This window comes from Gorilla gorilla, chromosome 5, assembly GCF_029281585.2.
Source record: "Gorilla gorilla gorilla isolate KB3781 chromosome 5, NHGRI_mGorGor1-v2.1_pri, whole genome shotgun sequence".
Taxonomy (NCBI): Eukaryota; Metazoa; Chordata; class Mammalia; order Primates; family Hominidae; genus Gorilla; species Gorilla gorilla.
The window spans coordinates 43,596,647-43,623,821 of record NC_073229.2 but is presented as its reverse complement, the minus strand read 5'-3'; the positions used below and the strand labels follow the sequence as shown (position 1 = coordinate 43,623,821).

General features: G+C 39.3%; 1 protein-coding gene across 3 annotated transcripts; it reads left to right on the top strand.

The window, feature by feature from the left end:
- Positions 1 to 8,421: 8,421 nt before the first annotated feature.
- On the top strand, positions 8,422 to 26,253 carry SLC17A2 (solute carrier family 17 member 2). 3 transcript variants are annotated; one of them, XM_019028718.4, is made up of 12 exons: positions 8,422 to 8,489; positions 13,156 to 13,266; positions 15,121 to 15,332; positions 17,627 to 17,860; positions 17,946 to 18,033; positions 20,456 to 20,542; positions 21,942 to 22,060; positions 22,183 to 22,344; positions 23,162 to 23,294; positions 23,384 to 23,531; positions 24,331 to 24,421; positions 25,556 to 26,253. In XM_019028718.4, exons 2-12 carry the CDS (start codon positions 13,239 to 13,241, stop codon positions 25,688 to 25,690), a joined length of 1,437 nt encoding a protein of 478 aa, XP_018884263.1. In that variant the 5' UTR covers positions 8,422 to 8,489; positions 13,156 to 13,238; the 3' UTR covers positions 25,691 to 26,253. The 3 variants fall into 3 exon arrangements, with proteins under 3 accessions (XP_018884263.1, XP_055246390.1, XP_055246389.1); XM_055390415.1 differs by lacking the exon at positions 23,384 to 23,531; XM_055390414.1 differs by lacking the exons at positions 23,384 to 23,531; positions 25,556 to 26,253 and having other exon boundaries at positions 24,331 to 25,199.
- The last annotated feature ends 922 nt before the right edge of the window (positions 26,254 to 27,175 follow it).

Genomic DNA, 27,175 nt, shown 5'->3' with positions numbered 1-27,175 from the left:
GGCTACAGTTGAAAATATTGGGCTTGAGATCCTGAAACAAATCTTGTATTTCATTAAGACTAATATTTGGTACAGTGCAGCAAATCAAGGGAATTTTGGTGGCTGAGTTCTTTTAGAACTTTTGCATTGAAATAGGTTCAAGCAGCAATAAGTTAAAACTACAACCTCAGCTAAAGGATTAAAAGACACGTGAGCTGGGTAGGATGAGGTCTAAGGTTGGGTGTGGCAGCTCATACCTGTAATCCCAGCACTTTGGGAGACTGAGGCGGGTGGATCACTTGAGGTCAGGAGTTCAAAACCAGCCTGGCCAACATGGTGAAAACCCATCTCTACTAAGAATACAAAAAAATTAGCTGGGCGAGGTGCCAGGCACCTGTAATCCCAGCTACTGGGGAGGCTGAGGGAGGAGAATCACTTGAACTCAGGAGGCAGAGGTTGTAGTGAGCTGAGATCACACCACTGCACTCCAGCCTGGGTGACAGAGCAAGACTCCATTTAAAAAAGAAAAAATAATAATAATAATAATTCAGACATATCCAGGCATCAAACAGATACCTGGGGCAGATGAATAGTCTTGAGATTCAAGTCACACATGAAATTTAGGTGGAAAATAACATTGGAGAAATTTGAGATTATGATGAATGGAAATTTTTCAAAGAGGAATTTCAGGCTCTGTTCTTGAGGGGACAGATGGACTTCCAACAGCAATAACACAGGATTAATGAGGACTTGGGATGTTACATAAATTAGAGATGTTAGATGGATAAAGAGATAAAAGTACTCTCTCTAAGAACATGGGACCAGAGATAGGCTCACTTCTATCCATCAGACATAACTAGCAGACTAAACGGTCTAAAAATAAAAATCATGTCCCACTCCTGCTTAAAACATTTTAATTACTCTCAATAACTCTTCAGTTTTTCTACTGTGTTATCTTTAACTACAGGGTTGGTCTGGGTGTGCAACACAAGAAAGCCTGGCATATACATGGATTCAAATGTATGCCATGTACAGGTATTCTTTCATGTACTATTTCTTGTATTCTTTTTCACATCTGTTTTTTCCTTCATTGAAGTCAATGGCTGATATTAGATTCTACTATTCATGTGTACTAGTTATATATAATTGTTACAAAACAAATTAGCAAAAACTTAGTGGCTTAAAGCAACACACATTTATTACCTAAGGTCTGTGGATAGAAGTTCTGACATGGCTTAACTGGGTTCTCTGCTTCAAGCCTCATGTGGCTGCAATCCAGGTGTTGGCTGAGTCTGAATTCTCATCAGAGGCTTGATTGTGGAAATTTCCACTTCCAAGCTCCCTCAGGTTTGTTGAAAAATTCAGTTCTTTGCACCAGTAGAAGCTTCTTGGTAGAGGCTGATTCAACTTCTAGAGGCTGTCTGCAGTTCCTGTCACCCAGGGTGGAGTGCAGTGGAGCAATCATAGCTCACTGCAGCCTTGACCTCCCAGAATCAATCTGTTCTCCCACCTCAGCATCCTGAGTAGCTGAGACCACAAGTGTGTGCCATCACACCTGCCTAAAAAACAAACAAACTGACAAAAAAACCCCAAAGAACTTTGTAGAGACAAGCTGGTCTGGAACTCCTGCGCTCAAGCAATTCTCCTGCCTTAGCCTAAAAGTTCTGGGATTATAGGTATAAGCCACCATACCTGACATATGGCAAGTCTTGAGCAGGACAAATACAGATGATTTATGTCTGTCTTCCATGGTATTCTAGGTTATTGTTGAGATGGTCCTCTATTGTCTTGTTCCATCTATTGATTGGATAAAACGTTGTTCCTTCTGTTATTTTTCAACAGTAGCTTTTATGTGTCTCTCTTTATCTTAAAATTCTAACCAAAGAGCTGCTCTTTTCTTGGTGTACTTTACCGTTGGTTGATCCTTCTTAACCTCTTCTTGCCCTCTGGGGCCTAAGATGAGGGCTGTTATCAGAAGTGAGTCTATGGGAAAGCAAGCAAGAGGTTCTTCAGCCTCCGTTCAGCCTTAAATGTCTAGGTAGAAATCAGTCATGGCCCTTCCAATGTGGTACAGACCAGATCACAGAGACAGGGGTCTCAGCCAAGGTCTTGTGGCCTAAGCCTTATAGAAATAATGAGTGTTTACTTACTTGGAGAACTCCCTTGGAATATCTTTTTTTGTGAACCTGAGGCAACTTTTGGTGATTTCTTGACGTCTTGGGAATCTTGGTCTAGAGCCATTTCAACCTGATTTCTTTCCATGTCAGTGGCATTTTGTGACCAGATAGTAAATAAGTTCTATGATGTTCACTCAGAGAAATACAATGACTTATGATGTGAAGCTTCTGTGGTTCAGCCCTTATTTCATCTTCATTCCCTCTTATCTGCATCTGTCTCCTGCTTGGGAACAAAAGTCTGGCTTCATTCTATGACTCCCACGTTGAGTTTCTTAGTAGCACTTACTTTTCAATTAGGAGTGTCCTCACTTCTATCCATCAGACATAACTAGCCGACTAAACAGTCTAAAAATAAAAATCATGTCCTACTCCTGCTGAAAACATTTTAATTACTCCCAATCACTTAATTTTTTCTACTGGGTTATCTTTAACTTCAGAGTTGGTCTGGGTGTGCAACACAAGAAAGCCTGGCATATACGTAGATTCAAGTGTATGTCATGTGCATGTATTCCTTCATGTACTATTTCATGTATTCTTTTTCACATCTGTTTTTTCCTCTAAAATTTATTTCCTTTTAAAAATGAAAATTTTGCATTTGACTAAATTTGTCAAATTTAGTCAAATTTGTTTAAAACCATTTTTAAAGTGTTTCCCGAAGTTTTGAGTGAAGTTAGTACTTCAGAAAAACTGTTTTGTATTTTTCCTGTGACCTCAGTGCACTGCTGTGCATTTCCATTTCTGCGTCCACACACATTTGTTTTGAGGAAATATAGGAACGACAAGATAAAGTTCAAGCTCCTGGACATTGCATAAAAGACCGTCATGACCTGGTCCTGTTGACTTCCCTAGATTTCCCGCTATTTCCTAAGTTGAGATTTTTGGTTTGGATGCTTTGTGTTTTCCTAAAATCAAAATAGGTTTTTGCCTTTTATGATTATACAGTAAATAAATGCTATTTGTGTGAAACTTTAAACAATACAAAAAAAACCTAAGGAAGAAAGTCAGATTCATCTAAAAATCCTTGTGGCCAGAATTAACTACCTTAGTTATTATTTTCTCTATCTCTCTCTCTCAATGTATATTTGGTGTGGGTATAGGGGTGTGTGTAATGTGTGTGTATGTATATATCTGTTTCTATTCCTGTATGTGGATGTGCACAACGTATCCTGCTTTGTACACTACAGTACTAGCATTTTTCTAATGTAATTCAATATTGTTGAAAACATTTTAAAATAGCTTGTATATATACACACACACATACACATACACGCATGTATATACATATACACATACAGACAAAAATGTATCCTATGTATATTCACACATGTATACACACTCACACATACATAGAGTTTTACATCCATAGTTTATAAATGTTGCTTTTTTTTGGTCACCTTTTTGCTAAGTCTTACACTTTTTTTTTTTTTTGAGACGGAGTTTTGCTGTCATTGCCCAGGCTTAGTGCAGTAGTGCGATCTCACCTCACTGCAACCTCCACCTCCCGGGTTCAACAGGTTCTCCTGCCTTAGCCTCCTGAGTAGGTGGTACTACAGGTGTGTGCCACCATGCCTGGCTAATTTTTGTAGTTTTTTTATAGAGACGAGGTTTCACCATGTTGGCCAAGCTGGTCTGGAACTCCTGACCTTAAGTGATCTGCCTGCCTCAGATTCCCAAAGTGCTGGGATTACAGATGTGAGCCACTGCACCCAGCCAAGTCTTACACATCTTTTTTTTACCACTAAACTGTTTACCCAAACCTGATAACCCAAGTCAACAGCTATTATGGCTCACACAATCTTATGTAAACAAAGATACAGATATATAGAATTTTCTTGATTAATATTCAGAAAAAAATGGAGTCCCTTTATACGTCCTTAGTATCTGCTTTGCTCATTTAAAAATGTATTACATTATATAAAAGTATCCAGGTCAAATGTTATAGATGTGATTCATTCTTTTTAACTGTGTTATTTTTCTGCAATGACTATGTATCACAAAGTACCTAGTCTTCCACTGATGAAAATTTGGGATATTTCCAGTTTGTCTTCCATTTTTCTTTCTTCCTCTTGGATTTTCACTCAATGTGTTTACTAATTTAGGAAGAATCAATAGTTTTTATGGTATTACTTCTCCCATTCAAGAATATAGCATATGGTATAGTATAGTAGAGTACTTAGTTTAATTTAGCCAGATCCTGTTTTCTGCCCTTTAATAAAATTCTTTCATTTTCTGCCTTTGAGTCACATTTTCCTTGTTCATATAATTCTTAAATAATGTATAGTTTTCATTCTAAGGGAACATAAAAAAATACTTCTTTCCATTTCTATTCCTGTCTAGTTAATTCTACTATTGGGAAAAGTAACTGTTAAGAAAAATTCTCATCTTTCCAGTCAGTTCACCACATTTCCTTTATACCTTTGTACTTTAATCCCCAGTCACGTTGAACACTTCTTATTCCTCACACCAAGCCTCAACGGGTTTGCTCTTTCTGGAAGGTGCTTCCCCTGTATTACTGACTTATTCATACCACACATGGAGACTGGCACAGCCCTGTTCTGCCTGGGAAGCCTTCCCCTGATACCCCTAGTTGGCAGGGGTCTTCATTTGTTCTTTTCTAGTCACCTGTGCAAGTTTGTATTGTTCATGTTTATCATCCTTCATCCTAGTTGTCTGTCTCTGTGTGTGGTCTCATTCAGCGGACTCTGAACTCTTATGAAGTCATGTCATGGGTCAGATCTTAATAAATTAATATTGTCAGAAGCTAATGTCATGTCTAGAATACAGAAAATTTATCAAAAAAAGAAAATAGTATGTTGGCTGGGCGCAGTGGCTCAAGCCCGTAATCCCAGCACTTTGGGAGGCCGAGGCAGGAGGATCACATGAGGTCAGAAATTCAAGAGCACCCTGGCCAAAATGGTGAAACCTCATCTCTACTAAAAATACAAAAATTAGCCAGGCGTGGTGGTGCCCACCTGTAATCCCAGCTACTCAGGAGGCTGAAGCGGGAGGATCACTTGAACCTGGGAGGCAGAGATTGCAGTGAGCTGAGATCATGCCACTGCACTCCAGCCTGGGCGACAGTGAGACTCCATCTCGAAATAATAATAATAATAATAATAATTGTATGGAATTGAACTGCTCTGATTGGAAATAGCTGTTTTTTAAAAAATTATTATTTTTTAAGTTCCTGGGTACATGTACAGGATGTGCAGGTTTGTTACATAGGTAAACGTGTGCCATGGTGATTTGCTGCACCTATCAACCCATCACCTTGGTATTAAGAACAGCATGCATTAGCTCTTTTACCTAATGTTCTCCCACACCCCCACCCCATCCTCCCCCAACAGGCCCCAGTGAGTGTTGTTCCCCTCCCTGTGTCCACGTGTTCTCATTGTTCAGCTCCCACTCATAAGTGAGAACATGAGGTGTTTGGTTTTCTGTTCCTGCCTTAGCTGTTAATGTCAGGCCAGAGAGGCTTAAATTTTTAAGGATCTCTGGACTTTTCTTCTACATTACTCTTGATGTTTATAAATGTTACAACTTCTTTAATTTCATTAAATGTATACCTTGTTGAGTTGATTTAACTGAGTTAACTTTGTTATATGAAAATCATGATTGGGAGTGAGGGGGTTAAACCAGCTACAGAGATCTTGATTGTTGGTGGTGAAGCAATGCAAGAATTCATTCATTCAGTAAACTAATGTTTATTAAGCGTGTACTGTCGTAGTCTGTTCAGACTGCTGTAACAAAATATCATAAACTGGGTGACTTATAAACAACAAAAAATTTATTTCTTACAGTTCTGGAGGTGGGAAGTCTAAGATTAAGGCCCTGGCAAATTTAGTGTCTGGTGAGGACAGGTAGCCATCTTTTTGCTGAGTCCTAACATGGCAGAAGGGTTGAATAAACTTCCTTGGGTTTCTTTTATAAGGACACTAATCCTAGTGATGAGGTTTCTGCCCTCATGGTATAACTACTGCCCAAAGACCCCTCCTTCTAATATTACCACTTTATGGGTTAGGATTTCAACATGAGTTTTGAGAGGATACAGACATTTGGATCATAGCACATACCATAGGACAGACACTGTGCCAAGAATTGTGGATATAGTGATTCTCAAAATGAACAAGATCCCCTCAGAGAGCTTGCAAAATCCAACTATAAAATTATGCTTTTTAAACAAATTATGCAGTTTGAAAAATCTACTCTGAATCTTACTTGTGGCATTGAATACTTTCGGCCACTCTTTCCTTATTATATTAAATATTTACTCTTGTTTGAGGGATCCAGTCTCACCTACTTTTTCTACCAGAACTGGTATCAGCTCATGCTCTGCCTTATGCAAATTAAGAAAATATCATACCTTTTGGGTAAATTAAGCCAAGAAAGTTCTCCTTTCTTCTCTTTCTCTCTTTCTCTTTCTTTCTTTCTCTTTCTTTCTCTTTCTTTCTTTCTTTCTTTCTTTCTTTCTTTCTTTCTTTCTTTCTTTTTTCTTTCTGACAGGGTCTTGCTCTATTGCCTAGGCTGGAGTGCGGTGGTGCAATCTCAGCTCACTGCAGCCTTGACCTCCAGGGCTCAAGCAATCCTCCTGCCTCAGCCTCCTGAGTAGCTGGGACTATAGGCATGTGCCACAACATCAAGCTAATTTTTGCATTTTTTTTTGTGGAGACGGGATCTCCCTTTGTTGCTAAGGCTGGTCTTGGATTCCTGGGCTTATGCGATTCTCCTGCCTCAACCTCCCAAAGTCCTGGGATTACAGGCATGAGCCACTGCCCCTGGCCATTATAACTATTTTCATTGGCTTATCAGGCACATGATAACTATAATAAATCAATAACCAGAATTTTTAAATAAAGAAAGGAAGGAATTGTTTCAACTCTTCCTGCTACCCCTCTATCCCTCAAAAGGGTAGGCTGAATGTTGTCCTCCAAAGATATCCATGTCCTAATCCCCGGAACCTGGAAATATATTACCTTATATGACAAAAGGGACTTTACATGTTTAATAAGTTAAGAATTTTGAGACGGGCAGATTTTCCTGAATTTTGCAGATGGGCCCTAGTGTAATCACAAGGGTCCTTATAAGAGACAGGCAGAAGAGTCAGAATAAGAGAAAAATACTTCAAGATGTTACACTGCTGGCTTTAAGGTGGAGGAAAGGCCAAGAGCCAAAAAATGCAGTGGTCACTACAAGCTGAAAAGAAAAAGAAATGGATTTTCCCCTAAAGCCTCTGGAGGGGGCACAACCTTGCCAATACCTTGATTTTGGCTCAGTGAAACCCATTTTGGACTTCTGACCTTTAGAACTGTAAATAAATAAATAATTGTGTGTTGTTTCAAGCCACCACAGTTGTGGTAATTTACTACAACAGCAATAAAATAGAATTAAATACAGAGATCTGAGGAGTTGAGTAGGATAAGCCTACTCCAGCAGGTTATTTCGGGAGTATGGTGAGACTCACTAGGATGGCGGAACTCAATTAAGGAAGTCTGAAGCTGATAAGCCAGAGAGGGAAGGCTCTCACTTCATTTTATAAGGGTTGCGTCACACTAGGAAGATCCAATAGCAACCACAGTCTCAAAATTAATGATTACAAATAGGACACAATTCCAAGAGTCGGGAGCCAAGCAGAAAATGGATTAGGGAAGACATGGATGATATGAAACAGGAAGGAGGGGTACAAGGCAGCTTCCTGGGAAGTTGCCAGGGCAGTCACAGTTCACATTCATTAGGCTGTGGGCACCAAATGTGTATGGAAAATCTAGCTGACTTAACTGAACTCCTGAAGAGGAATGAACACCTCATTTATTGAGGAGCTACTACCAATTAGAATATGTATTTCATTTGTTCAATAATCCCATGAGTACAGTAACACAATCCTTGCTTTACTAAAGCGGAAGCCAATTCAAAGAGGTTCAGTGACTTGTCCAAGCTCAGGGAAAACACTAGGAAGTGAATATGGGTCTGACTCCATCACTGATTTCAGGAGCCCTGCCCTTTCCTCCACACCATGCCCCCTTGCTTTCAGAAAAAAAGGCTTGTTGACTGAATGGTTGTATGCACAGTTCAAAGCAGAAACACACGATGACATCTTTTGAGATACTCTAACAGTGAGAACTTGAAAATGAAGTTAAAAATTAAGCGGCAAAACCAAGCCGAGGCTTTCTGAGAAAGTGGGGCCAAACCTGTTGCTGTCTGACTGCCACGTGGCTCACTATTTATCCCTGTAAAAATCTGCAAAAGTATTTGAAAGGGAAGAAGGGACAGAAAACTCCCTCCTTTTCCAAGTTAGCCTTATAGTCTAGGGCTTAAAATACTGGTTTAATGGTGAAGGTAAGTGCTTTTCTTCTTTTTGGGTAGAAGGATAATTACTAACTTACCAAAGGTCCATTAAGGGGAGGGAACAGTTTTAGGAGAAGTTAGAGAAAAGACATTAACAGCAACATAAGGATTTCCATCTGGTAATATTGCCTAATTCCAAAATGAAGAGACTCTCTGAAAAAGATAACTGATTCAATGAAGACCCTAGGGCAAGGCTTGAGAAGCCACTGGTACCAATGGACACTGTGGACAATGGTCATTTCTCCAAGGACGCTGTGAGTATTAACTGTGATGCTGTGATTAGTCAGACTGGGATTGGCTGCGGAATGAAATACTGATCAGAACTGACAAGATTTGTGTTTGGGACTGTGGCTAACGAGTCTTTTCAGACTTCTATATGAATTTGAAATGGTCTCTCAGGAAAAAGAGAACATGGCCGGGCCTGGTGGCTCACGCCTGTAATCCCAGCACTTTGGGAGGCTGAGGCGGGCAGATCACTTGAGGTCAGGAGTTTGAGACCAGCCTGGCCAACATGGTGAAACCCTGTCTCCACTAAAAATACAAAAATTAGCAGGGCGTAGCGGCACGTGCACCTATGCACATGCATAGGTGCACGTGCCAGCTATTCAGAAGGCTGAGGCAGGAGAATTGCTTGAACCCAGGACGTAGAGGTTGCAGTAGTTGAGATCATACCACTGCACTCCAGCCTAGGTGACAGAGTAAGACTCTGTCTCAAAAAAATAATAATAATAAAAGAAAAGGAGAACATGACCAAAGTTATGAATAAGACTGAAGGCAAGAAAATTGTACAGCTTGTAGAGATCACCTAGCTTGTTGCCCTCATTGTACAGCTAAGAAAAGGCACCCAGGGACATTGTGGTCAGCACCAATTTCTCAGAAAGATAGGCAGATGATGAGAGGGCCCTCAGTTTTTCTAACACTGAAGGAATTGCTTCTATGTTTTCTGGTGAACTCCTCCCCACTCATCTTGTGGATTCCAGGCCAGAAGAATCCACTTTAAAAAAGAAGCATTTAAAACGAATTTAACAACCAATCGAAGGCACTTTTATAGAAATACATTTCATTTGCTGTAGGCCTGTATTTATGGATCTGAGAGGGCTAGACTGCCAATATTGTGACTGTTTATTATTATTGCTGTTGCTAGTATCTAGAATATTATACAACATATAACACTTTGCAATTTACGAGGCATGTCTCATACTTTTGTTTTCACTCCAAACTGCCCAGTGAAGTAACATTATCCCAATTCTTCCTATGAAACAGTGAAAGCCCTAAGAGTTTTTGAAACTTTACCTGGTTTACTCAATTTGGGAATGGCAGAGCAGAATTCAGTCCTTGAATATCCTCCCACTGCAGGTTCATGCTCTTTGATCTAGGTGTAACATTTACTCTGAGTAAACTAGGACTCTGGGCTAACAGAGATGAAGCAAGACAGGCTGGATATTAGGAGAATCTAAGAGCAATCTAACAATCATTATAATAAAATCATGAGTTCTAGACTTAAAAAAAGGGAAAAACCTGTTTTTTTGCTTATGCGTATACCATAATATTTACATTATTTATTTTTTTCTCAAATTCAACCTATACTGTGTCAAGTAATTTTTTTTAATATAACATTTTCCTTTAACTTAATTTCAATTCATTTTTCTGTGTCTACTTACAACTTTGGCACTAGAATTCACAATGTTTTTTTTTAGAGGTATATCTCCTTAAAGGGAAGGGTTCTGACACTGTTACATGTTCTCAATTGTTTGCAAATAGGTTAATAATTATTCCAGTGTCTCTAAGTACATATCAACCATGCCAGTGTTCGGCCTCCATAATTTTATTAGCTTCTGTGCTTATTTTGGAAAAACATTTCCCATTACCATGAAAGACCTCAGTTTAGGATGGTTTGGTATGTTAGCCTGATTTCTGCATTCGTCTCATGCAAAGGAAAATAGGAAATGAAGAACTGAAATTACCTATTGATACAAAATCAAAGTAGCATTTGAAACCATAAAACTTAAGTAGGGCTTTTCATCCTTTCTCGTTAGACAGCAACAGAGAATGGGAAGAAAAACTAAAGTGATGGGTTTGTGATACAATTCCAGTAACATAAAGAGCAAGGAGAAGTAGTTTTGTTGTGTTTATGTTTAATATTCAAAGCTCAACCTAAAAGTATTTTTCATTATCAAATTTCCTTCTAGAATAAATGATTAAAACTTGATTTAAAATGTACAAATTCTCCTTTATAATACCTCAAAATGGAGCTACCCCATTGAGTTTTAAGCTTGTGATTAAAATATTACGAAAATAAAGGGGAAGTTGTAATAGGTAGAACAAGCAGTAGTCTAGGCATTAGGGGATCTGGTGCTGGCTCTGTGCATCATGTGGTTTCAGGCAACTTTTCAAATTTTCTGTACGCAAATTTTCTTATCAATAAAATAAACAGTTGGGCCAAAGGATCTCCGAGTCTCTTTCAGCTTTCAGTGTTTATAAGATTGGAGAAGTTGGTGGGAAAGCTTTAAGTGGAGTGTAAGTAATTGCAGCTGCATGTACAGTTAAAGAGTTGCCTTCAGCCAAGCCACGGGATCTTGCATAAAAAGTGAAATCAAATAGAAAATGGTCCAAACTCTGGGTTTGACCACAGATGACTTCAGCTAGGATCTGAGTGTAGAGCAATGAGCTGAACTCCTGATATCCAGATGTTAGCAAGACTTGGAGGCCTTCTAAGGCAGAGCAACAACCAGTATCTGTCCTGGTGCTGACCTGATCTTACTAGCAATTGGGCCTCCGTTTGGGTCCATTGTACAAAACAACAACAACAACAACAATAAAATCCCCAAACACCCAAAATTCAAAATTTAGATGGAGAGATACTATTCCTAGAATTCTAGAGATATTCGGAAAGCAGAAAACTATACTTGCCATGCTGATGAAGTCCAATTATTGCTCTTTTAAATACATTTAGCTACTTCTGAATATAAAATGAGTATCTACTAATTATTTACAAAATCACTTGGTAAATATAGAAAGTCACAAAGAATGAAGTGATCATCCTGTTTTGTAACCCAGAAATAGTCATTACTGGCACTTGTGTGAATCAGTTTCTATTCCTGTATGTGGATGTGCACAGCGTATCCTGCTTTGTACACTAGAGTACTAGCATTTTTCTAATGTAATTCAATATTGTCGAAAACATTTTAAAATAGCTTCCATCACAATAATCTATCAAATTGACTTGCCAGACTCTCATTATTAGGTTAATTTATCTCTAACATTATGCGGTCATGAGTAATAGTACAAAGGATATTTTTGGACACAATTTTTCATCTATGCCTTTCTTTATAATCCTTCATCCTAAGGTCACAGATTATGAATATCTTTAAAGTACGGACAAGTCTTTTAAATTTTGTGTGCAAAAACAGTGCAAAGACTTGAATGATAAAATAGAGGTTTGATACATGTGTTTTTTTGTTTGTTTGTTTTGAGACGGATTCCTGCTCTGTCCCCCAAGCTGTAGTGCAGTGGCACGATCTTGGCTCACTGCAACCTTTGCCTCTTGGGTTCAAGCAATTATCCTGCCTCAGCCTCCTTAGTAGCAGGGTCTACAGGCATGTGCCACCACACCCGGCTGTTTTTGTATTTTTAGTAGAGATGGGGTTTCACCATGTTGGCCAGGATGATCTCGAACACCTGACCTCAAGTGATCCACCCACCTCAGTCTCCCAAAGTGCTGGGATTACAGGTGTGAGCCACTGCACCCGGCCGATACATGTGTTTTTAAAGTCATAGAAATTTCAGATGTCTTGAAGGATTTTAAGCAATTTAAAAAATAAAGTCATAGAAGCTTCAATTTAGGAATGAATGGAAAATTGATGATATTCTTAGGATATGGATTTTTCCTAAAAGAAACAAATGTATGCATCCCCAAAGATTATTTGATTAGTGTACAAATATTAAATTAAACATGTCCATATTTAGAGCCATGAATTCTCTTTGCCTGTCACAACAGCTGGATTTATTCACAATTGTAGTAAGTAGTCCCTGCTCATTATAATTTTCTAGGTGATATGAAGACTTTGTCAGTCCAATCAAGTGTCCACATTGTGTGTAGCAAACATGAGAATAAACATTTTAAACTTTTACATGTAATACATATTAGTGTTATGTAATGTCATCCTTCATGTTCGAAGGCACATGGAACATTGTTCTGGTGGTACAGAGGGGAGAGAAACACCATCAGAATGAAAGGAAAGACTGCTCTGGAACCTTCCTCCTTAGCTCTTGAGTTTAGTTTAATTGTCCTGTCTTATGGTCTGCTACAAGCAATACCACTCTTCACCTTCACATGCTTCTCTGTGGTTTGATAAAGTACATGCAATTTTTCATTTAATTCTTCCAGCTGCACTCAGAAAGGAGCCTTATCTTTATTGAACAGATGAGGAAATGAATGATTAGAGAATTTAAATGACTAGCTCTAGGTCACACAGCTGGAACTTATAGCCAGATTTCCTTTTAACAATCCTGTAACCAAAAGCATACCAGTAGTGCCCTATAAAATGTAAGTTATAGAGCTGTGTTGGGTCAAAACTTTTACTGATGTTAAGAGGAGGCAACATTAACAAGGGGAAATTATTTGTGTATTATGTTTTGGATTATGTTCTCTCCATAGATAAAAGACTGTCGTAGTAAAAGAGATTCAGGGCACAGGGAAACTCCACCACAAAGCGTGGTACCATTTCCCACAGAAGCTAAATGGACGGGAAGCCTGCCACCAGGAAAGGTAAAGCCACTGCTCTTGTTTGCAGGCTATGTTAATAAGCTGAAGCTTATTCCGACACATTTACACATCTCTGCATCACACTGCCCCTTCGTAAAGATACTCCCAGTGTAACATTGGAGCCAGCTCCAGCCCCCGATCCTGTTGCTTTTTCCTTAGCCCCATGAAGTCATCTGTGAGAAATTAAGCCAAATAAGCAATAAATCCTGGGATCTAGGGAGTGGAATAAGTTTTGGGAAAGTCTTTTTTTTTTTTTTGACTGAGTCTTGCTCTGTCTCCCAGGCTGGAGTGCAGTGGCGCGATCTCGGCTCACTGCAACCTTTGCCTCCCGGGTTCAAGTGATTCTCCTGCCTCAGCCTCCCGAGTAGCTTGGACTACAGGCACACACCACCATGCCCAGCTGAATTTTTGTATTTTTAGTAGAGATGGGGTTTCGCCGTGTTAGCCAGGATGGTCTCGATCTCCTGACCTCGTGATCCACCGGCCTCGGCCTCCCAAAGTGCTGGGATTACAGGCATGGGCCACCACGCCTGGCCCGGGAAAGTCATTTTAAACCAACGTATGTATGAATCCTTACTATAATATTCTCACCAAGCGGCTGGCTCTTTCTCCTGAGCTTGGAAACCTCCAGTAAAATGGAAATAATTATTTCCCAGACCACCACTCTTATCTGTGAGCTTTTTTGGCCATTAAAAATTATTTCTTCCATTATATTTTTATCTGTGTCTTCACAGGTTTTCTCTTTCTTTCACTTTAGTGCTTTTCTTCAAATAAGCAGGAAAAATCCAATCTATCACGCACATGGGAACCCTTTCAATACTAGTCTGTGGTTGTTCCACTTTATGGGGATGCTTTTAAAGAAAAAATTTGTCCTTTCAATATATTGAATATCTTCCAGCACCACATCACCTGCAAGCTTTGCAAAAATAGTTCTACATATTAATTTTTTTTTTTTTTGAGATTGAGTCTCATTCTGTCACCCAGGCTGGAGTACAGTGACATGATCTTGGCTCATTGCAACCTCTGCCTCCTGGGTTCAAGTGATTCTCCTGACTCAGCCTCCCGAGTAGCTGGGATTACAGGCATGCACCACCATGCCTAGGTAATTTTTGTATTTTTAGTAGAGATGGGGTTTCACCATGTTGACCAGGCTGGTCTCAAACTCCTGACCTCAAGTGATCCACCTGCCTTAGCCTCCCAAAATGCTGGGACTACAGGCGTGAGCCACTGCGCCCCACGTAGTTTTTTTTTTTTTAAGTTGAACATATGTGAAGGCAGGACCTAGTGACACACAGCAATAACATTTCCAAGTAGACATTACGCTAGGGAATTAGTCGAAGTGCTCATTTAAAGTACTATCTCTCAAATGTATTAAAAGAGAATCCTTGGATGTGCAATACCTTAATTCAAAGGCAGCTCGTTATGTATAAACTCTCAAGCTTTGTGATAAACAAATGTGCATAACAGATGGGACTATTGACTTACAGCCCAGAGAATTTTACTGATGCTGAGAAGGTTATGTGACTGGCTCTGCCACTGTCATCCCCATTCACTTCATTTTGGAGCAATATGACATAAATGCCTTACATGTGGGTTTTCTCTATTTATCATGTGTTTCCTACCCCCTTGAAAGATGGCCATATTTGCTTTACTTGGTTATAAGATCCCATATTCACTGTCTTGAAGCCAACCAAATAATTTGACAAAGTGGGTTTGTAGTGCTGGCTATTTTGGTGAAAAAAAGACAATGAGACTTCATGTGTCATCCAAAGTTCTATCAGATTGAGCTGTGAGAGAAAGGAAAAGAAAGGGGTCTCAGTCAGGATGCTCATTGCATACATCTGTGTTGTTGTCTAGGTCCAGATTTCTGTTCATTACGCTATGGGCTGGCTCTTATCATGCACTTCTCAAACTTCACCATGATAACCCAGCGTGTGAGTCTGAGCATTGCGATCATCGCCATGGTGAACACCACTCAGCAGCAAGGTCTATCTAATGCCTCCACTGAGGGGCCTGTTGCAGATGCCTTCAATAACTCCAGCATATTCATCAAGGAATTTGATACAAAGGTAAGTATGAGGGAAAATAGGGCTCTTTGTTGAGAGGAAAAACTTCGAAAGGAAGGCATAGATCTTGATTCTGTGGAGTATGGACGTATACATTTCCAATGACAAATTAAAACTGACTGGAACTATTTTTCTTTGAGACATTGCTTACTTCAATAATAAAAATAAGATTTCATTGAGGTTATTATGATTATAAGGTGGGGTAACTGTAGAGTTAAATGTGAAAAATTTAAAAATGGAACAGTTTATGTGATGTCTTCAATGAAAAACTAGGTATTACCTGGGCACATTCTTTTGGTTACTCAATCCTATTCAGTTCTCTGCCTGTTTTATTGTTTCTGAGCAATTTTATATCACTGTAAATTCTATATAACCAATAGAAATGCAAACGATTCTTGTCCACAGCTTTGCAAATAAATTTTGCCAAGAGAAAAATCAGTTAAAACTTTTCTCCACTCACCTCCCAGTTGAATTAGCCAATTTTGCTGTTTGTTTGTTTGTTTGTTTTATGAGATAGAGTCTTTCTCTGTCATTCAGGCTGGAGTGCAGTGGCATGATCTCAGCTCACTGCAGCCTCCGCCTCCCGGGCTCAAGAGATTTTCCTGTCTCAGCCTCCCAAGTAGCTGGGAGTAAGGGGGCATGCCACCGCGGCTGGCTAATTTTTGTATTTTTAGTAGAGACAGGGTTTCACTAGGCTGGTCTCGAACTCCTGACCTCAGGTGATCCACCCGCCTCGGCCTCCCAAAGTGTTGGGATTACAGGTGTGAGCCACTTCGCCAGGCTCTGCTGTATATTTAAAGTCTATTTCAGCATTGCTTCCTGCTTGTGTTATGCGTGATTCTTTGAGTTTTCCTTTGAACCAGTTATAACATCTTACTTACTTCCTCCATTAATCAATGAGTTAAATAAAATCTTTGCTGTATGTTTATTTTACATTTATATGAAAACCATGAATTTACCCAATTAAAAAAATTATCCTTTAAATTATCTTGTACTGTACATTTCCCATGTCATCCCTATAATTCATGATTAATGATTTTATTACATTGGACCCAGCTCATTTACAATGAGTACATAAATTTATTGTCTCCAGTCTTTCCTCCATTATCCTGTCTACATATCCACACTGAGTAGATTCACTACTCAGGAATCTTGGACACCTTCAAGTTGCCAAACATGCAGTGTTCACTGGACATGCTGTGTTCCTCCAGAATTTGGGCCTACTTCTCAGCACACTCACATCTGCTATCAATGACCCATGGAAAGTTTTTGCCCTGAGCAAGCCAGAGTCCCTGTTAGTTTCTTCCAAATGCTACAAGTTCACTTTTGCTATTTTTTCCGATGAGATAAAATTTTCCTTTTTGACTTTCTACAAATCATAGTCATTTTTCAAGGGATAGTTCAAATATTGCTTCCTTTCTGGGACCTTCCCAAATTATTATTTTCTCCTCTCAAAGTCTCTGTTTTATTTATGTTCATCCTCAAATCTTGATTCTCACATGAATCATATACCTTGTATTATTTATAGTTTTTTTGAGTGGGTAAAATATTTCATATTTTATATTCTTTGGCTCTCTACTTTATAGCATGATGCCAGATATTTAGGGGCCTTATTGCATTTACTTTTTATTTTATTTTAAAATCTATTTTATTTTTTATTTATTTTATTATTTTATTTATTTATTTTAAAATCTATTTATTTTTAGGTAAATATTCAGGTAATATAATTTATGTAATTATTTAGGAATTTTAGGTAGTTATTTTAAAATAATTCAAATTATTTATTGAGTTACATCAGAAGAATGTGATCTTATTCATTTGTAATATGTGTTTTAGGAACTCAGTTCAGCCAGGGCAGACCATAATTCCCAAACTTGACTTTTCTTTTTAATTAGGCACTGATTTTGGTTAAGAGTTCAGTAAAGTTTTGTGTGTGTTTTTAAAAAATTCTTTGATATAAGAGTCAACATGTTACTCAACTTTTACTAGAAGCAAAATAGAGGAAGCGCTTTCACAGATGAAATATCTCTCAATGTTTTCTTCCATTTACTTCTTCCTGTTATTCATCTATATAATCATTTTCTTTACCTCTTTTCTTCATTTCTTCTGTTTTTTTCTCCTTCTAAGACAAGCAAATTAGGGGTATAATTGGTTATTTGGGAAGGTAGGAAGAATATAGGGAGAAACAAAAATCAATATTTTATACTAGGGTCTCACCAACCTCAAGCAACTCTGACTGTAAAGTAGATTTTCATAATAGGACTTCTTGACAAAGAGTTTTCCTATTTTTCCCCCAGGCCTCTGTGTATCAATGGAGCCCAGAAACTCAGGGTATCATCTTTAGCTCCATCAACTATGGGATAATACTGACTCTGATCCCAAGTGGATATTTAGCAGGGATATTTGGAGCAAAAAAAATGCTTGGTGCTGGTTTGCTGATCTCTTCCCTTCTCACCCTCTTTACACCACTGGCTGCTGACTTCGGAGTGATTTTGGTCATCATGGTTCGGACAGTCCAGGGCATGGCCCAGGTATCCAGATACTTTCTCATTCTGGGTGGGATCCAGATTTCTGAATTCTGCAAAATATCAAAGGTCTTAATGATTTTCATTTCAGGGAATGGCATGGACAGGTCAGTTTACTATTTGGGCAAAGTGGGCTCCTCCACTTGAACGAAGCAAGCTCACCACCATTGCAGGATCAGGTAAGTGTGCACAGATGGGTCATAGCTTTGTCATCTGTTCCATCCCAGTGTGTCTTATCTTCTGTGAATCAAATGGTTTGGGGAAGAGGGAGAAAAAGTACTGCTGAAAAATTCAACAATATAAGACACTTGCATCACAAATAAGAAAGATGCATCTGTGCAGTAAAGACATTGAGGCTTAGAAGTAGAAAAAACCATTGTGAGCTAGGTTTCAGCTCAGAAAAGCCTTAGTAGTCAGAAAAGCCTTAGTAGTCAGAAAAGCCTTGTCGGAAAAAGTTTAAACCTTTAAGAATTGCATACATGGAAAAAGATCAAGTAAGCTATATACACACCATCTTAGCAATGATTTTGAAGTGAGAATTAAGGCTACCACAGCTCCCGGTGGTAAGGAGAGAAATCAGGCTGGAAGAGTTTGAAGTTTCTGTATTATTCTAAGCTCTTTACTATTCTATTATGAGCTCATTAATTCTCACAACAACCCTCTCATATAAGTACCATTTTAAATTCTTGTTTTACAGAGAAGGGAGTTAAGGAAGGTGGAGATTAAGAAAATTGCCCAAATACAAATAGCCAGCAGGTGGTAGGTCTGAGATTTAAGCCCATGCAGATTTTAGCCCCAGAGCAGACATTCTCAATCACTATGCTAGACTGCCTTTCCATGGTATGTGATCCTACTCAGGCCTCTACAGCTTTATCATTGCTGTTCTCCCCAGCCTGTCGTGCTGAGAGTATATACTGGAAGAGCAGAACTAAAATTCCATCCAGCTTCTCACTCCTAGGTCCACTACACAGCTGCATCCTGCAGACTCTTACCTCAAGAAACCCTCCTGCGTTCTTGCTTCCTTCCATCATAGTTGTAACCATCTCCTCTATTTGCAAATACTATCTGCTGATCTCTCTCTTCTAGACTGGTTTCTTTCAACCTTCTTCCCACCAAAACCAAGTTAGCTTGCTAAAATAAAGATGGCGCATTTTTACTCACCTGCTTGAGAATTTTCAATGTGTTCCTTCATGCTTACAGACTGACCTCTTTATTGCATGAATACAAAAGTTCTTAGCCATCTGGCCCCAACCTTGTTCCACTCAACTCCCCTGTGCAAGCATGGCTCTAGTGGCACTGGACATTGGCTGCTCTCCACATAGATCTGCACTGCACTTCCCTCTGGCTCTGCTCCCGTTAGTTTATATGCCTGGAAAGTTCTTTGCCCCTGTTCCTGGTGCCAGAATTCCATCTATCCTATTGCATAGCTTATGTAAAAACTTCCTAAATCTTTTTTTTTTTTTTTTTTTTTTGAGACGGTGTCTCGCTCTTTCGCCCAGGCCGGACTGCAGTAGCGCTATCTCGGCTCACTGCAAGCTCCGCCTCCCGGGTTAACGCCATTTTCCTGCCTCAGCCTCCCGAGTAGCTGGGACTACAGGTGCCTGCCACCATGCCCGGCTAATTTTTTGTATTTTTAGTAGAGACGGGGTTTCAAGCCAGGATGGTCTCAATCTCCCGACCTCGTGATCTGCCCGCCTCGGCCTCCCAAAGTGCTGGGATTACAGGCGTGAGCCACCGCGCCCGGCCAAAACTTCCTAAATCTTATAATTATTATCAATTTATCCTCAGATATACTTCCACATACATTGTAGTTTTATTATCATATTTATATTTTACATCTTTTTTTTCAAATTGCAGTTTGGGACCCATTAGTGAGTCATAAAATCCATTGAGCGGGTTAAAATCATTATTTTAAAAAATGAGTAGAGTAGAATAGAAATTGTTGGAGTGCATTGGACATGGTAAAGTTAAATATCGATTCATGAAACCATCGTTTGAGGCATATGTGTGTGGTTGTATGTACAAGTGTTTATGCATATTGGTGTGTGTGTTATGTTACCCTGTAAAATGCATTTCTTACTATGGGTCTCTGTGAATTATGTGTCTTGTTGTTTTTTAATGTAGACTTCCAAAGCCTACATGGCATTTCACTAGTGACAATCAATTTTATTCACATTTTTCTCTCCAATTGGACCAGAAGCTCTTTGAGGGCAGGGGCTGTATCTTACCGATTTTTGTAAGTCTTTCATTTCCTGCCCCTAGCCTCATATTAGATCATGCAAGAATGCAACTGTAATCACAAGAAAATGCTAATGGGCTGTGATAGCAGAGAGTTACTGTGACAAACTAAGGGATTTAGATTTGGTCACATTGGTGTTGAGGAGCCATTGAAGAATCAGAGAGTGTGTTACTATTATTTGTTAATTTTAATTATATCATATTACTTTACTGGGGAAAATCTGTGAGCTATTTTAGAAATAAATACTCTCATTGCCCAATAATTCTAAGTCTGCCACCTCACTGTTGGGACATTGTTTAGGGAGGCCACGAAGTCTCAGCCTTTGATATTTTCATAAGTGTTTTTCTCCCTTTTTCCTTTAGGGTCAGCATTTGGATCCTTCATCATCCTCTGTGTGGGGGGACTAATCTCACAGGCCTTGAGCTGGCCTTTTATCTTCTACATCTTTGGTGAGTCACTTTCTCTTAAATCCTAATGCCTCCATTTCCCGAGCATCCACTTTGGCACCTACACCACCCACATTCTTCCTATATGAAAGAAAATGTCCTTTATCAAATGGAAGATGATAAAAAATGTCAACGGTTGGTATCAATTTTAATCTAGTCACACAACCTGATTAACACCTTCCTGGTGGTTCTGGGAAGCCACACGCACAAGGTAGAGGAGTTGACTATTCACATGGCACCCACCGACTTGTGATGCAATCTTGTCCTTCCATATCAAGCATCTTCTGCAGAATCTCTACCACCACATCTGAAGTGCCTGCTATATGCAGTTAAGATGCCAAAGATAGTGAAGTACATTTTCAATGTGTCTTCATATTTCATTATAATTATTATTTCTGCCCAAGATGCCTTTCACCTGTTCTCTACCAAGTTAATCTTGCAAAGTTCAATTCAAATGTCCCCTTCCCCATGGGCCCTTCCAGGGCTTACCCTATCAGATTCTGGCATTCTCTCCTTTATGATATTTCCTCTCTAGGTTATGTTGGTGTGTAATTATTTATTTCTGCTTTTCTTTCCACTAGACTGTGAAATGCTTGAGGCAAGGAATCCATTCTATGTTTTCATCACTTGGGTGTCATCATGGTGCCTGATTTTTAGCTTTAAAATAAAAGAATCAATGAATCCAGTAATTAGAGGGGATTTAAAGAAAACTAGTCCTCAGAATCTTTTAACATAGAATGTTCTTCAAATAACAAATTCCAATAATAAGACAGTTTTCTACACTTGATTTTGTTTTTATAGCCAAATGGTGTCATTAAATATAGTCCTGGCCTGAATGGCTTTCTCATTAATGATGCTAATTATTTTGGTTTGTACATGTTAACCAGGTATTGTACAGAAATATTTCTTTTGGGAATCCATAATGGATGTATGGCTTGAATACAAATAATACTGTCTCTTGTAAGTGCATTGGAAATTTTTCCCTGCCACATGATTTCATGGAAGGTTGTTTCGTGTATGTATGACTGCAAACCTGACTATTCAGATCTTCCGCAACAAGACAACTTATGTGTGCATTAAGAAGTTGCTGCCTAAAATACGTAACACTGTAATCATTGGAGACTTTAAAGTAATTAATCAGCTATGCAATGCCATGCTCCTGTTATCTCCAGAGGGCTCTGATATTGACAAATGGTGGCTTTCTATTTGAGACGTAATATCTAAAAAGCTTTAACAGGTTTGTAGAAGGATTGAAAGAAAGAATGGGAACATTTAGGTCCTTATGGTAGAATAAGCATTAATTGATTAGTTTGTAGAAGGGAGAGACATGCCACTTCAGAGGAAACTTCCTTCCCCCAGTAAACAAATCTACCTAAAAACTAATTTTATCCCTTCTTCCCAGGTAGCACTGGCTGCGTCTGCTGTCTCCTATGGTTCACAGTGATTTATGATGACCCCATGCATCACCCGTGCATAAGTGTTAGGGAAAAGGAGCACATCCTGTCCTCACTGGCTCAACAGGTACAGTGCACACCTTGTACCTGTGGCCCATGCAGAGGTCTCTAGGGCAGGGTGTGGATCTCCTCTGAGAGGCACCATCTTGGCTGCTCTAATACTCATGCTGATTAGATCTTTCTTTTCAGCCCAGTTCTCCCGGACGAGCTGTCCCCATAAAGGCGATGGTCACATGCCTACCACTTTGGGCCATTTTCCTGGGTTTTTTCAGCCATTTCTGGTTGTGCACCATCATCCTAACATACCTACCAACGTATATCAGTACTCTGCTCCATGTTAACATCAGAGATGTGAGTTTACTTCCTATACTTCTACGAAAATGATAATGGTAATAAGGAGAAACAGTTCTGTGTTACCTATCACATTCTGGCTTTACATATAACCATTAATTTAACCTTCACAATGACCTTGAGAGAGGCATTGTTATAATTCCCTTTTCACAGATGTGGAAACAGGACACTTAGAGGTGAGATAACTTGCCCCAGGTTGCACAATACTAAGTGGTAGAGCTGCTGCAGCATCCGTATTCTTAACCACTATGCTATACTACCACACCAGCTGATTCCAAAGCTTCTTTTAGAAATAATATTGCTGGGCCAGGCACGGTGGCTCATGCCTGTAATCCCAGCACTTTGGGAGGCCAAGGCAGGCAGATCATGAGGTCAGGAATGCAAGACCAGCCTGACCAATATGGTTTACTAAATATCACCTACTAAAAATACAAAAATTAGCCAGGTGTGGTGGCAGGCACCTGTGATCCCAGCTATTCAGGAGGCTGAGACAGGAGAATCGCTTGAACCCGGGAGGTGGAGGTTGCATTGAGCCAAGATCATGCCACTGCACTCCAGCCTGGGCGACAGAGTAAGACTCCGTCTCAAAAACAAAAAAACCCAAGAAATTAATGTTGCTTTTATCTGGAGCCCAGAGTGATGCAGCTTCTGGCCCTCTTATCTGAGTCAGTGTTCTTTTAGTGTGAAAAAGGATGCTAATTTTCCCCCAAACAACCCACAGTATCATGGGGGTAAGTTAATGGCTGGTCTGTGTAACTGACAAATTTTGGTGCTAACGTATCTCTATAACTACTCTGTATAAACTTCCTTCCTTCAGAGTGGAGTTCTGTCCTCCCTGCCTTTTATTGCTGCTGCAAGCTGTACAATTCTAGGAGGTCAGCTGGCAGATTTCCTTTTGTCCAGGAATCTTCTCAGATTGATCACTGTGCGAAAGCTCTTTTCATCTCTTGGTAAGGATAAGCGTGTGGGCCCATTTAACCAATCCCTTTTCTGCACACGGTCTCAGAGGGTTCCCTGACAGCATGTCCTCATTGCCCAGGGCTCCTCCTTCCATCAATATGTGCTGTGGCCCTGCCCTTTGTGGCCTCCAGTTACGTGATAACCATTATTTTGCTGATACTTATTCCTGGGACCAGTAACCTATGTGACTCAGGGTTTATCATCAACACCTTAGATATCGCCCCCAGGTAAGAGCTCTACCTGTTTTTTCCCCTCCTCCAGACCCCTCCAGAGGTGTTAGACCCCAGTGGTCGCCGTGAAACTCTTTAATGTTACTGACATTGCACTAATGGCAGAATGACAAATAACTACAAATGTCTGTCTGTGGCCATTTTTAGAACAACAAATGTGGCATTTTTAGAACAACAATTTCCAATCTTGGCCAGTAATCATTTTGACAAAAACCTTCCCAAGCTTCCCTAACAGAGATTGAACTGAGTATGCTGGGAAAAGGCCCATACACAGGTGATTTGGAAAAGTTTCCATGGTGTTGTTCATATTAGCTACCACATATATATATATACAGTCACAATAAGCCAGCTCCTGTGCCAAGACTTGCCATATATCAACACATCTAATCCTCACAGTTATATTAGGTAGGCCCTATTGTTATCCCCATTTTATAAGGGAGAAGGCTGAGGCACAAGGAGGTTAAATGGTGTGACTATGGTCACATAAAGGCAGAGCCAGGATTTGGACTGGGGGAGTTTGGCTTTGGAGTCTGTGTCCTGCCCGTTGCACAAACTGGCTTCTACACTGAGCAGCCGGGGTAAAGAGAGACTGCATTGCTCCCTGGTTATTGACTTGGTAGATTGGTAATTTCAGGTTTGGCAAATAGACATTGCCCTGAATGTCTTTAGGTGAATGAAAAACTGCATTAAGCAAAGTGACTTTGCCATTAGAGTTGAATTGCATTAAAGTTGAGTTGCTGCAGAAGCTGTAGGTGGCTTTCTATATAAAATCATTTATAAAATCATCTTCCCACAGATATGCAAGTTTCCTCATGGGAATCTCAAGGGGATTTGGGCTCATCGCAGGAATCATCTCTTCCACTGCCACTGGATTCCTCATCAGTCAGGTTGGGCCAGTTTATTGAACGTCTTCAAGTGGCAGGTATTGTTTTAGGTGTTGGAGATACACACGGTGCTCTCAAGATCTGGATGGCAACACAATTACTCTATTTACATGAGCCTCTAAATCAGACTCTGGTAGGTCAGATTTCCCAGAGGAAGAAAAATATAAGCTTATTTTCTCAAGATGAATAGATGTTAGATTGATTAAAATGAGCTGTTCCAGTGCAGAAGACAGCACGTATGACTTCCTAGAGGTACACGAGCATGAAACAGTTCTTAGTTATGACCAGAATGAATGACACATGTCAAGGAATAGCAAGAGATGAAGACAGAGGGGCAAAAGAAGATCATGAAGAATATGTTCAGACTAATCCAATTTTTAAAAAATCACAGAAGGGAAACAAAGTGTCCCTAGGCCAGTTTAAAGATAATTTAATGGCTGGAAACAGATCGGCTGTGAGACATTGCAAGGAGTCTTGCTCAGTGTTTGGAAATGCAGGCTCATGAGGAAGATGAAAAGACAGACCCAGGCAGGGATGGAAGGACTGACGAGAACCAACTTACAAAGAGAAGTTTTGTTTTTACTACATTTCTATGTGATCAAGTTCCCAGGTTAATATTTGACTAAACTGCTAGGAATCCACTGTGACTATAATGCTGGAAATGACTTAGTAGGGCTTCCTGAGGAGGGTCACACAGAAGACCAAACAGAACTCGTGTTGAATTGAGATGGGTTGTAGTGATAGATGTCAACAGCCAATACAAAAACAAAAAAAAAAAAAAAAAAAAAAACAGCAACAACAACAACAACAAAAACAGAGAAGACACAAACACAATGCCACAATGCCATTTTAGGCATAATTTTAAATGAGTAATATTATATGTCGAAATCCAAATTTTCAGAAAAACATTAGTGTATTTTATTTTTGTTTAAAGAAATAACCATCTCAACTCAGAACCCCATGTGCATTTTGGCCATTTTGTTTCCAATAGTTTCATAAACTTTCTTAAGTAACTACTGCACATTGTTCCTTATATTCCTTGTGATCAACATTGCAATACACAACTGGTGGGGCTACTAGAACTGGTGTAGAAGGAACTTGTGAGATTGATCATTTTTCTGTGTTTTTTACATCTAGGATTTTGAGTCTGGTTGGAGGAATGTCTTTTTCCTGTCTGCTGCAGTCAACATGTTTGGCCTGGTCTTTTACCTCACGTTTGGACAAGCAGAACTTCAAGACTGGGCCAAAGAGAGGACCCTTACCCGCCTCTGAGGACATAAAGTTACAAACTTAAATGTGGTACTGAGCATGAACTTTTTAAACATTTTTTACTTCTCTTCATATTCTTGACCATAGACTCAGCAGTTCTTAACTCTGGCTGTGTGTTAGTCTTCCCTGGGGAGCCTTTGTAAGACACTGATACTTGGGACCCACTCCAGAGATTCTGAATGAATTGGTCTGGGGTGGAACCCAGATACTACTAATTTTTAGATACTCCTTAGAGGTTTCTAGCATGCACCCAGGGTTGACAACAGCTGGACAAACTTGAAAAGTCAATTCATGTGGCCTTTGAATTTTCCTCATTGGAAAGTACTAAATAAATAAAAATTCATGTGAAAATGATCACTGATAAATATCTTCGTGGTGGGGCAGGTTATTGGATGCAGAGAAGATCTGCTCGGAATTGTAGCCATATGTTACAGATCTCAGCACCGATCGGAACTGTAAAGCTATAATCCCCAGAATTAAAGTTTTTATTATTTTTTATACATTGTAAAACATAGACGTTTATTTATGTGGTTAAATTCTATTAAAATTTACATGCTAAAATAAAATAGACCATTTTCAAATTATTTAGATCCAGATATTTCCATCAGATTAGACAGATATTTATTCATCCTAGCCCAATTGCAAGAGATTAATGATGAGAAAATGACCAATACAAGATTAAATAAATGAGGTTAACTTAGAAATCAAGGACAGAGAAGATAGAACTGGAAAGCTTGTATTGTGAGAAGAATGGATGTGAAGGAAGGCAATGTAGACACTTCCAGAAGGGATAGCAATATAGTTTAGACCATATAATGAAAATTGGAGAGAGATGACAGAGACACTTTCAAGTGAAATGACAACTTATATGGGGGAGAAAAATATTGAAGACATAACAAGATGAGAAAAGGCATAGAAATGTATCACATACAAGGCATAGAAGTGTATCACATACAAGAGAAGTTCCTTTTGAGCTTAGAAGAAGATAATTTAACCTTCTTCATATTTTTCTTACTTTCCCAACATACTCAGATAGGCAGCGTCAACTCTAACAGGAATTAATTTGGCTCCTAACACTTAAGACATATCCTTTAGTTTGTCTCCTCACACAGAACTGATTCTGGTTTTGCCACAACATGTCTAGAGAAGAAGTTCCCACCATATTTTAAATCCTATTAAAAAACTGCTTGGACAAGAAACTTGGGCTAATTCAGCAGATGAAGAGAATCTCCTAATGCAAATCAATGGGTATTTTTGAGCAGGTTTTTCAGAAAAACAGAGTGTCAGGCCCTGAGGGTGGTACTAAGATGAGAACATTGATTTTGCCTTCATGGTATTGACAACATAAAGAGGAAAGGGGGTTTGCAGAAAACTAAAAGAAGAAGTAGAAGAAAAAAGAAAGACATAGTATAATAGGTAGTCAAATTATGTACAGAAAAAAGAGAAAAAAAGACCAAAAAAGGGTGGGAGACAGGCAACCCAACTAAA

Bases quoted from the DNA above. Each gene is read 5' to 3' on its own strand.
- SLC17A2 (XM_019028718.4), top strand. From the start codon at position 13,239: ATGGACGGGAAGCCTGCCACCAGGAAAG. The intron at 15,333-17,626 runs GTAAGTATGAGG...TTTTTCCCCCAG, and splicing joins TCAAGGAATTTGATACAAAG to GCCTCTGTGTATCAATGGAG. The intron at 24,422-25,555 runs GTTGGGCCAGTT...TTTTACATCTAG, and splicing joins CTGGATTCCTCATCAGTCAG to GATTTTGAGTCTGGTTGGAG.